This window comes from Carassius auratus, unplaced genomic scaffold (genome assembly GCF_003368295.1).
Source record: "Carassius auratus strain Wakin unplaced genomic scaffold, ASM336829v1 scaf_tig00216457, whole genome shotgun sequence".
Lineage (NCBI taxonomy): Eukaryota > Metazoa > Chordata > Actinopteri > Cypriniformes > Cyprinidae > Carassius > Carassius auratus.
In genome coordinates this window covers 72,093-85,177 of record NW_020528581.1, presented here as the reverse complement: position 1 = coordinate 85,177, position 13,085 = coordinate 72,093, and the positions used below count along the sequence as shown (strand labels likewise).

The window sequence follows — 13,085 nt, the reverse complement described above, 5'->3', positions numbered from 1 at the left end:
ATCACTCTATATCTGTATCAGCCACTAGCATTCTTGGACATCATGAATCCTTCAAGCTGAGAGATGTTGTTGACTTGAATGTAAACAGTTTGTCTTAAGTAGAGTCTGAAATGTAAGATTTTGAAGCATAGCAGTACTTCCTCTAAAGATGATCATTGAGGACCCTCATGCTGCTTCCAGTGAGTGAGAAAGCACATCAATTTGATCTCAGAACAACATTCTACTTTTATACTGACAAAACTTTATTTTATATCCCCTAAACCTAAACCTACCACTTACAGAAAACCTGTTTGCATTGTTACACTCTCAGATTAACATCATTTACTATTTTAAATATTTTTTCCCTCAAAAAATGTAAAAACATTTCAGGTTTACTATCCTTGTAGGGACATTTGGTCCACACAATGTAGCATAAACAAGAACAAGCATGTATGTGTGTGTGTGTGTGTGTGTGTGTGTGTGTGTGTGTGTGTGTGTGTGTGTGTGTGTGTGTGTGTGTGTGTGTGAAAAAGTATATTTGTTCCAGTTTACTTGCATGTAGTGTAATTTTGCATTTTTGTTTGAATTTTCTGTGTTCTGCAAGTTATTTACTAGATTAATGTTTTTAGAAGTAGCTCCTGCAGTTGCTGGAGACATGATCCTAAACTACCTTGTTATTTTTTGGCTACAGCATTATTCATTCAGCCACCATATCCACATTCTTAGAGTATACAAACTGAACTGCACCCAGAGTGAAATAGAACATTGGTCCAATTAGCTACAGTATAGGACATTGTGCAGTTGCAGTTTTGTGTAACTGCTCTTATTTTCCATCCAACTGAATTAGAATTAGAAGTTTACAGCATGAAATGGCATTTAGCAAGCTAAACAATAGAGCGCTTTTTCCATGCAAAAAACAAAACATAATTAATACTTGCACAGCATTTTCATTCTGTGTATTGACTGGAAATCCCTTTAACTAGCATGAACTTATTTTATGAGGTGTGTATTGAGAAATGATTATTCTCTACGGTACTATAACAGCGGGTATTGCAGGAGAACTAATTAGATCTCACAACACTCAAAATTCACTAGAAAAGAAGGACAATTCACTTCTAGACCTTGTAGAGATGGTGTTATTCTGCAATTTCTAAGTAGAATCTCATGAAATTTTTCTTTGAGCCTCACAAGATAAATAAATAAATAATAAAAAATATATACAACATTCCACTCAGTTAATAGTGCAATTTACCGATGCAAGTAATAAATTACACTTCACAGTCCATGTTTACTTGCTGTTGAATTTTGCATTGTGAAACACTGAAACTAACATTTATTTAAATATCTTTTTTTTTTCAATGCTCTCATGTTTCTCCAAGTTTTCTTTGCCGTCTCCCACATCACTCTGAAATCAAACAAATCCTTCGGCAGCCTAGGATGGCCCTTTAAACCGGCCCTTTTCCTAAGATCAATACAGAGGACCCCCCTTTGTCTTTCGAACCAATGTGTTGTGCACAATGTGTTTTAGTCAAGGCGAATTTACACCCATTCATACATTTCTCTGATATCCAGAGTGCAAAATAAATATAATTTTGAGCATCCCAGAAAATCACAGTGGTTGGACAATGGTGTTGAAACGTAATGTGATAGGCTTAGGATCAAACTTTGCTCTTGACAAAGTAATTTCAACAGCCTATAATGCATATTCAAAACTAACAGACAGTGCTCAAATTAAAGGGGGGCTGGGGGTAAAAAAAGTGAAAAATAGACTTAGTGGGGTAAAAAAAAAAACAATATTTGAGTAAAAATAATAATCGAGCGCAGCGTTAGTTCAGTCAGGCTACGGAGGCATTGGCTGTGACAAGCTGATGCGGTCAAATGTCAAATCGCTCCAATCACTACCACTCTCCTGTTAGACACGAGGCATATATATGTCTCCATATATAGGCACCACTGCTCGATAAGTATGCTCAACGCCTCGCAAGGCTCAAACTGCTCGCGAGAGCTATCGCACGCTCAGGAACTATCAGATAGTGAATCTATCTCCTTAGGAAGTGTTAAATCAGGATTTGGCAGGATTTCAGTCTTGAACTTAAGCAAATTCACCATGTTGTTTGTCAAGCAATGGACTGAATTGATAAGAGCGAGCACTTGATATAGATACTTTGCCCGCGATTCATTGTCAAAATTGTACTAATACGACTGACTCACAACTTTACAAGAGATCTGCTCCTCGCTGGAAGAAGCTAGACATTCAACAAAGGTCAAAGCATCCATGAACAACTGGCAATTTCACCTTTAATTCATCCCTGGACGTCTTCACGAAGCTAAGCAAAGTTCTCTCATTTCATTGCCTAGTACTATTTTGGTAAACATGCTCAGACATTGCTATTGTACAAGCTGTTCAGTTATGTTGCGAGGCATGCTATCATATTACCACACCAGTAATTCTACCAGTTAAGTACACACACGAGCCTTGTTAATCTGTGGTCAAGACTGTCAATATTAACGGGCTGCTGCTTCAGGCTCATCTGCTGGGGATGCTTTCATCAAATTTAACTGACTTATTTCCAACACACTAGGCTTAAATCGGCGATCTGCTGTTGCTCAAACTAGTGTATCGATGAGTGCTTGATACTAAATTTACAGATCGTAAATTTTGCATGTAACAATGCTAAAACGTTATCCGACAAGGGCAATGCTGATTGCCTAAATTAGAGTCTGACCATATGGCGTGCTGCTTTACAGGTGCATGCTGATCTTTTAGCTGGTTAAAAGAGCACCCTTCACTACTCTTATAATACTGACACTGACCGCAAGGAGAAGGAGGAGAATGATGAGGAGGACGAGAAGAATGAGTGTTCACGCTACTGTTGTTCACGCTACTCTCCTACTGCTCATACCAAGCTCAGGGACATGCTGCTTGCTCTTGCGGTTCTTCCGCTCCTTTCGCTGCTATTACCAGCTACTTTAACTAAAGAGAGGCCCACTATCTTTGCCTCATTAGAGGGGAGAATACCCCTTCACTAGTCAGTAGGCTATATTAAGGATATCTCAATAACACTGCCTTATGAAGTGGTTATGAAGACACTCATCTTCATAACCAGGCTACAGAATAGACGTCCCACTGCTGCATCTACATGATTATCACTGTTTGCTTTAAAGACATTACTAAGAGTCTTAATTGTCATGTATTTGGTATATATTTCATATATTTCTAAGTTGATGGTTCCTGGGGTTAATGTTAAGGAACCATACCGCCAAAGATACATTGTGTTCAATAAACTCAACTCAATAAACTTGCCAAAGTGGTTCCTGTCTGAAATGACAAATGTGATTAAATTCATGCAATGTATATCATAAATTTCCTGAATTAGTTATTTAAAATAATTTATATTAAGTTTGTTTATGGGCTAGTTATTATGTGTCTTTACATTTTAAAAGCCCCGCCCCATATGTCTAAAGACCATTAAACAAAGGCATTGTTGACGTGACTGCTTGATTGGCGCCACTCTGGTGAAGCTAACTTCAGCTAAAAAATAGAGAATAATAAACCTCCACTTGCAGTCTGGAAGAGAAAGCTTCTTACTAACTTTCCACTATATTTATCAACTCCATGTTGGGCTTTTGTATTCCTTGCATTAATTATTATTAGGCCTTGTTCAAGGGTGCTAGAGATCTCGATGAAGATGAGTGAAAGCTTTTTAGTAATTATAAAGGGGAGTGCTCGTTGTGCGGTTTCTGTGCTTTATATAATCCATTCAGAATTGTATAAAACATGTTTTCATGCTGCTAAAACCAAGGGCCACATACACGCTGCAAAGTTTCTTGAATTACATCGGCTTATAAATGCAGTATTCACTCTTGAAAAAGCTATGATTGACATATTGATAGCCATAGTTAGTTCCCGAATAAAGCAGACTTTTGGCCTAAAATGGTTGAATAGTCTACTGACTGAGAGACTCACTCATAACAGTCCCTTGCTGCCACCCACTGGATATGACTATGTAAACTGCACTGAAATCATTGAACACCAACATACTGTACATTTAGCATTTAAACAAGCCTTTTGGAACAAACATTATTATCACAAAGTGACAATCATCCAGTTTTTTATTAGGGAAATAATAAATACTGCATTGGTAAATGATGCTAGAATTATTCTGTTGGACATGCATTACTGTTCAAAAGTAATTTCTGTTCACCAAGCCTGCATTTTATTTGATCCAAAATACAGTGAAAACAGTAATATCATGATATATTATAACAATTTAAAATAATAATAATACAATAGTAAACAATTTTCAGCATTATTACTCCAGTATTCAGTGTACAGTATACATGATCTTCAGAAATCATTATAATATGATGATTTGCTGCTAAAGAAACATTTCTAAATATTATCAGTGTTGAAAACAGTTGTGTACAATTTGATTTTATTTTTTCAGGATTCTAAGATTAATAGAAAGTTCAAAAGAACAACATTTATCTGAAATATATATAATTTGTAATATTATACACCACCATTCAAAAGTTTGGGGTTAGTAAGAATTTAAAATATTTACTTATTTTTTGGGTGGAAAGAAATGAAAGAAATTAATACTTTTATTCAGAAAGGATGCAGTGAATTGACCACAAGTGACAGTAAAGACATTTAAAATGTTTCAAAATATTCTATTTCAGATAAATGATGTTCTTTTGAACTTTCTACTCATCAAAGAATCCTGAAAACTATTTGTACAAAACTGTTTTCAACGTTTGTTTATGTCTTCACCCTCTGGTTCCTGAAATCACCTTGAGAGCTGTTATGGATAAATGAGTTGACTTTTGAGAATCCTGGACATGCCTATGTTAAACTTATGAACTATTATAAAGGCTATATCCTATTTGCCCAGTTGTCTTGCACTCTTTGAATAATAACTGTTCTCTATAGTATCATTACAGCCTAATAGCATTTTTCCATCCTTTTGCTACTCTTAAAGTAATAAAAGCTCCTTAAATTCAGTTACTGAATGCTCCTTTGTCACTGCATTCTAAAACATTATGAAATAACCATGTTTGTGCCACTTCTGAACCTGAATACCATTCAGTGAGTCTGAAAGCCATCTGACAATTTTAGGCTGTTTTTGAGAAATTATAATGTACTTTGATGCCAAATGCTTTTACGGATCTTCAAGTGGCTTATATGTAAACCCCTAGTATATTTGCCATAGTTGCCCTTTTGGGTCTGCTGCTTTGTCACCCTTTAAATCCAGTATTACATGGAGTAAGTCATTTAAAAGAAGAATAGTACCTTATTATGTTGGCTTGGCAACAAGCCAACATACTGTTATGCTATTTAAACTTCTTCTTTTTCTTCTTATTATTTTTCTGACAGAAATTCTGAACGCATCTCCTCCTAGGGCTTTAAAGCCACAAGCCCCAAACTCGGCAGAAACCTGCGGGATAGAGCGGTGGTGTGTGCTATATCTTTTCAGACTGATCAGACTTAAAGTTTTTTTTTTATTAATTTTTAAATGTCAAAATACATTACCCATAGACTTACATTATCTGAGAAAAATTGCGCCCCTAGTTGCAATAACCGAGATTAAAGGGAGGAGTCGGGTTTCGTTTCACTTTTAAACCGGTTAAAAATACCAAGTAAATAATACAATTTCCCTCAAACTGACAAGCTAAACCAACATATCTGATTATTACAGGGGTCAGGGCTCATTAATAATTTATTTCTGGGCAGAGAGCAGTCACTCAGAAAGACGAGAGAAGAATCACTGCTGCTCAGCTCAGTCTGTCTCCACGGAGCTCACAACGAGCGAATTCATTCTAATTTAAGACCTTTTAAAACGGCGATTGCACGCAATCCACACGTTAGAACACACCAAGAGCTAAATTCAGATGTTTCTGAACTGTTTAAAGTAATAACATGATATATTCGCGGCAGCCAAATGTCCGCGAGCTGGCGATGTATTTCTCTGAACACTTGAAGTCCACAGAGAATTTACAGCCTTTCGCATTAAAACACTGCAGGGAAACGGCACAAAACAATTAGAATAATATATTATATGGTTTTAAAGTAGTTTTGGCCACTGTCACGCTGGTCTTAGCTGGTTTCTAACTGAATCATCATGCTGAACGTCACAGATGAGCTCGCGACTGAACACTTGAAGTACACATTTACAGCCTTTCACATTAAAACACTGCAGCGAAACGGCATAAAACAATTAGAAGAATATATTACACATATGAAAATGAGTGTTTATATGTGCTTGTGAGATTTCTCTGTCAGGCTTAACGTCGCAGCAATTGCTCAGCGTTGCATAACATGGTAAAGCAGGGAGCTACACTGAGACCAAAAGGGTCGCATGCATCACTGATTATTTTTGTACCTACTTATGTGCAGGGCCGTGCACAGGGGGGTGGCCCGGTGGCCAGAGCCACTGCCCCTCTGCCCTCATCGACTGAGGTGCCCCTTATCCCCACCGCTGCGCTCAAAGCATTCCGTTGATTCTGCGAATCCGCTCCAGGTTTTCCCGCTCGCTCCGCACTCCGCAGCATCACTCAGGCCGGTGACACACTGGATGCGTGGCGTGTCGGTTTTTAATTCGGCTCCCATGTTAACAGGTTAGAGCTTACAGACCGCCTGCGTGAGACGCGCGTCTCAGGCGCGGCTCGAGCCGCGCGGCAAACGCTTGCTCGATAGAAATAGAACCGACGCCTATTTTTACCGCGACACGCGCGCGTGTTGGAAGCTTTTCCAGGCTAAATATAATAGGAAAATGTGTTTAAATGTCATTTTGTACACAAATACATATGAATTCCTGATATTTTGATATTTGAAAGTCTATAGGTTGACATAAATTCAGATATAAATGTAATTAAAAAAAATAATAATAATAATTATCGATTTTCAAATATTGCACCTGTCAAACATAATCCATTTCGCCGTCAATACTTTTGACGGTGTCCTTTATCAGTAGGCGTAGGTGTGTAGAAAAAAGTATATATTGTTGTAATGAAGACATGAGCCTGGTCTGTCAACGGTCTCTCTCTACAGCAGCAGCGCGCCAGCGATAGCCAGAGACAGAAAAAGTTCAGAATGAGAAAGAAAGGCAATACAATGAGACAGAGAGGGAAGAGACCAGGAAGAAATGGAGAGTGAGGCAGCCACAGCCATGTATACAAGGGAGAAAAAGCCAGAAGACTTTGAGCTTTTTGCTTCAGTTACAGAATCCATCAGATCCTGCTCATGTAAAGAAATACAATGTAACATACAATGTGGCCTCAAATTCAGTAGGACCCTGCTGTTCCCAAAAAATGATCAAGGACGTTCGTTTCAGGGACAGTGGTATGAAGAACACCCCTGGTTAGAGTATTCTCCTGAGAATGATGCTATGTACTGTTTCACCTGTAGGCTTTTCATGAATGATGAAAAATGTATTTGAGCGTGTACTGTCTTCTTTTTTAATTGTACATTTTGTAATAACTGGATAATTTGTGTTAACAAGCAACCACCCCCTTAGTGCCCCTTTTTTTGGTTTAGGCCACTGCCCCTCAAAATGTCTGTGCACGGCCCTGCTTATGTGTTATGCTATGATTTAATATGACCATTTATTAAAACAGAAATGTGTATTTTAAGAATACGTTTTATAACGTGCTCCGAGCATTCAACACATCAAGTTGGCTTCAGCCCCGCGCTGCGGGAAACTGAACTGAGCAGCTGATGGCGCGTGTGCACGAGAGAGAGCCGCGCGTATCGCGGACAGGGACAGCAACACTGAACAGAGCTGTCGTTCAGGACGTTCACTTCCTCCTGGACCTGAACGAACAAATTCAAATCGCAGTTTAAATAAACAGAAAAAATAGCGAAAAGCAAAAGAGCTCAATTCAGCAGCGCGGTGTTGTTCAGGGAGCAAGCAGAGACGCGTCTCAAAGTCTTCTTGCTTTTGTACCGACAACAAATACATACAAAATATGTCGAAATACCCGTGTTGGAAAGTGTGTTCGAATAAGTATGTGGTTATGTCTTAAGTGAAAGTAAAGATTTGCAAAAAAAAAAATCGGATGTGTATCATCATAATGGATGCGTTTGTCTCTTAAAGGGACCGCGCCTAATTTACTAGCTCTGCTGTCAGAGTCTTTAATGTATGAAAATGAAAGTAAATCACTCACTGCTCTTGACTGAATTACCTTGTAGTACAAGAATTTATCCAAAGTCAATCCAAAAATAAGATAGAATTGTTTTACTAGTGGGTGCAGGCCACTAGTTCATTTATGTAAGTGAGTATGGCAAAATAGTGATCTGTGAAATATTATACCCACTAATTCTTCATACAGTAGGCTACCAGTGAAATTGATTTAAAAAAATAATAATTAAGGACCTGCCCATGTTTTGCTTAAGTGTTTCTTTCTTTAATTGTTAATGCAACCTTTTCACACCACAGACTGAACCAAATTAAGCATTTCTTGCTTGGTAACTGTTCAACAAAGTATTGATAGTTGTGTAAATATTGTCATACTGACAGTCTGAAGTTTTGGTTGATTCCATTACATATCTTTTTATCAAAGTTATCCGAAATTATCAAGATGAATTTGTTCTGAGTTATTGTCATATATTATTACCAGTTTCTAAACTACAGCAAATAAACTGTGATTATGTGAGAAATGTTGAAGGTGTCTGAATACATTTTGGTTTGATTGTGTATTTTATCTTACAGTGAAGACTATGCAGTGCTATTTTACATTAACAAAAACAAACTTAAAAAAAGTAAACATTATGTAAATAGCACAAATAAATAAATAGAATGAACATACAGTACAAATTAAACAATTTTAAACAGTGTGTAACTGCATCATCTATACAAACCATTGTGCTTGGACCCCTTATGATCTCCTTGATTTAAAATGCATTGTTTCAGTAATCTTGTGTGTCGTTGCCCACAACGCAACGGTTGCAGGACTGTGAAATACATACACGAGAAAAATAGGCATGACTTATTTCACATCCAGCTAGACAACCCTGTCATAGCTGTTATCATAGCCCAGGCTTTTTATTAAAAAAAGAAAACAGCAAGGGAGCATGGAAAAAGACTGTTGCAGGTGTATTTTTTTATGGCATTATTATGTGTATTAATTTTGCAGCGGGGCAACTCAATGTTGGGCACACAAGTACTTTGGCTCTTTTGCTCCATGGCCAAGATGGCCAAGCCAACATCAAAGTTAGTTCACTAACTTTTAATTCTAGTCTCTCTTTGTTATGCAACATTGGACTGATAATTTTTTAATCAACACAAAAACTTGTCATTTTATGTAAACCTGTTTTTAATAAATAGTATATGGTTTATTATAGTTTATGCATGATGATGATCAAATATATTGTATTTAAATTGTGAGACTAACCCCCACCCCCACCAAAAAAAAAAAAAAAAAAAAAAAAAAAAAAGAAAAGAAGAAGAGTCTATGGTGGGGAGCCCTTATAAGACTTGATTCAATTCTGGTATAGAATCTAGGGTGCAAAAAAAAAAAAAAGCATTCTCCACGAGATAAACGTTTTACCAATCTTTTAATATGTCGTGCGACAGAACAGAGACGGAGCAGCTGCGCTGCAGAGGTTTTGTCCTCTTAACCTGGATGTTGCGCCCAGAAGAGCAGACGGACTTTGACGTCGGCTAAGAAGGAGGTACACTAACATCAACACAGACAGTTACAGCGCATATAAGATTGTAATCACCACACGGTGGAGCAAAGGGACGCAAACTTTATTCCCACATTTGAACCGATGAACCGAGCAACAAAGTTCAGCAATTGAAGAAAAAAAAAAAAATCTTCCTGCATATCATCCAACACTTAAACTCTACTGCAAATAACTGTCCTCTCTATGGATCGCAGTCTCTTGTCAAAATGCCACAGCACATTAAATGTTTTGCTTTCCCCCAGAAAACAATGCAGTGACATTTGTTCAATGTGCGCTCAGAACGGATTGCGATGATTGCGTCCAACTTGAGTGTGATCAGTTGCAGGAGGGCGAACAGCGCGCTGTGCCTCAGTGCAGTGGAGGAACATTTGGAGGCGTCCTCCTCCTATCGCAACCTCAGTCCAACCGGCCACCTGCTCGTGGCTGTGACCTTGGGCTTCATCGGCGCTTTCGGATTCCTCAACAACCTTCTGGTTCTCGTGCTCTTCTGCCGCTACAAGATTCTGCGGTCCCCCATCAACTTTTTGCTGGTGAATATTTGCTTGAGCGATCTCCTGGTATGCGTGTTGGGCACGCCGTTCAGCTTTGCGGCGAGCACTCAAGGGCGATGGCTCATCGGTGACACTGGATGTGTGTGGTACGGCTTTGCCAACTCGTTGTTAGGTGAGTGTTTCTACACCTACAGTAGTCTATGCGTTATTCAGACCATCAGTTGTTTTGTTTTTGCATGCAGTAGTCTAAAGATTAGTTTGAATTTGATCCCAACTGGAATGAATCAATCAAATGATCAAAAACCCTATCAATCACAAGTATCTAAATTATCCAGTTGTGTCCGCATTTGCAAGATTAGCTTAACGTGTAGCGATAACTAAATTTACATGGTATCTTTTTGCTGCAGCAGCTAAAATTGCATAATATAAGATAAACCACATCTGAGACACTTTTTAAACTCTAGTTTAAAGTGGCAAGTTTCTATTCATGCTAGTTTTATACACTTTTGAAAACTGTATAAAAATGATAAAAAAACAGTTTTCTGCCAAAATTTTAACATTCAACGGCTTTGAATTAGCGCCAATACGTTTTTCAAATTTTAGTAATATAAAAACTTAAACAAATCATAATAATACAAGTGTATACCAGCACCTATAGTACATACATTTAATTTGTCAAGAATGTCCAAATCTAAATTATTTTGACTTATCTAAATATCATGACTTTCAATTCAGAAAAGTGAAAACATGTTAGGCTATAGCACAGATGTGTTAAAGCTCTTAATGTTTTGATGAATTGTATAGAAATGTATCTTTGGTCAACAGACAGAATTGCAGCTTATGACTGCAGATGAGTCTGAAGGTTCTTGCTGGCGGCAGCAAATCTTATGCCCAGTTAAATGTAGTACCTTTAATGGATGTGATTCTCAGTCAATAACTCAGTGATGAAACACCACTTGGATAGAAGATTTCCAGTTTTTTTCAAGGTTTGTCTACCTATCACAAATGAACTGAACTGAGACATGAAGCGTTTGATGTTTCAATTTAAAGGTTTCTCACTATGTTTTATTACTAATCATATTAATTATATTGTTGTTTTAGAGGACAACATAATATAAAAGAAAAAAAAAATGCTAAAAAAGCAGAGTACCAAATAAAGAAATGACGAGCATTGGTTAAAATCTTCTCTTATCCTTTCTTTGTCCATGTGACCAAATCTGAGACATTAACACTGACCTACAGTATCAGCAGACTTTAGCATATCAGGCTCACCTCAGCTTAGTGATACAGAAATATATTTTTGGTTAGAAAGTGAGGCTGTAATAGAGGAATACATTTCTTTGTTAATTTTCAGAACTGCATAGTGTCTTTGAGTAATTCATTTCTTTCTAATCACAACAGTCAACACTGTTTTCAGAACTCATAAACATTAATTACATTAGAAGGACATACAACAGTGACGATAATAACAATGATGTTGAAGATGTACCACTAATTTGCTTTTAAAGAAAGGATCTGTCGTTCAATCAGGAACACTACTAAACTGATTTCATCAACCACATACTTCAATCCACTTAGTACTTTTCATAGTAACTATTGCCAAAAGCATCTGTCTGCATGCCTTGTGAAATTGTTTGTTTTCTTATGCAATGTTTTAGACTCAAGTGTGTACGAATTAGGGATGTCAAATTTCGATTATTTCCATGATCGATCGTCGTTTAAATTAACGATCAATTAATCGATTAATCGTTAACCATAATACTGCAAAATGCGTCTATTGCAGGCACGCAGTCCGCGGTATGACAGGATGTGCAAAAGCCACACACACACACACAAAACGCGAATTCTCACTTGAATTAAAGAGGTTTTAGTCTGAATAAAATGCTAGTAGCAGGATTATAAAATGAATAGATTATGATCATTTGATAAAATGAAGAGAGCGCGCCATACTTTTGAGGTCATTTTACTTTATTGACAGTTTCCAATCCCGCACGGAGAACGCTGAACGCGCATCTTTAAATGGTTTTGTGGTGCTCGTTGTTGTATTTTAAAGCACAATTGCAATGTTTTCAACGGACATTATTGTATTTAAAATAAAATTATCCGAAATGTGGAGCGCGTGTGACTGCGCTGCACATTAAGTGAACTACATCGGCGCTGCTGCACCAAAACACAGTTGCTCACATTAATTTGATCCTGCTGGATTATGTCCTAGAAAATGTCAGATTTTTAAAAATCCGGCATACAGCGCATTAGATCGTGACAGTGCATGCGTGCAGACGAGGATGAGCGAGCGCGGCTTTGGCTAGATTAATTTGGAGGTTATTGCTCATGTCTCATTCGGCACAAATCGAAATGTTTCCATATTTGCAATGTATTTGAATGTTAAACTATTATTTATAATGTAAACTAGGCTTGTACTTAACACGCATTCGCATATAGACGGAAAAGATGATCCTCTTCATATGAGCAAAAACGTCCTTGGCATAACAGCAGAGTGGACCGGTATACTACGGTCTATTTAAACTGACCAGTGTAACCTTTTAATGTTTAGTTGACATTTTATTTTGATAATGAACAGACTGCGATGTAAGTTTGAATCGCTAGAATATACGTGTGCAGCAGGCTCCGGGGCGATCGAAACAGCTGAGACATTAAAAAAATATATATATCTTCCGCAGAAGTGTTTACTTTCATTTGTGCACACTCACAATAAAAACAGAAGATTTGTGCTCTTGTAAAATAAAGCAAACAAACAGAATGCGTTGTCATCCTTTTTTTTTTTGTGAACTTATGGAGCGCCCACACTTCTGTTTTAAATCCGTTAATCTTAATTAGCCTATTTAAGTCGGATAGCTATATTTCGCATTGCCTATTTAAAAAAAAAAAAAAAAAAACATGAAAACAAATTGTTATTTTTATGTTGG

The 13,085-nt window shown here is 37.4% G+C and overlaps 1 protein-coding gene across 2 annotated transcripts in view; it reads left to right on the top strand.

Annotated features, from left to right (window-relative positions):
* Positions 1-9,231: 9,231 nt before the first annotated feature.
* Positions 9,232-13,085, top strand: part of LOC113098248 (opsin-3-like) — a 32,653-nt gene continuing 28,799 nt past the window's right edge. For both annotated transcript variants that reach the window (XM_026263258.1, XM_026263257.1), the window contains exon 1: positions 9,232-10,330. In XM_026263258.1, coding sequence (XP_026119043.1) covers positions 9,958-10,330 — 373 coding nt within the window. In that variant the 5' untranslated portion in view covers positions 9,232-9,957. The remainder of the gene's footprint in view (positions 10,331-13,085) is intronic.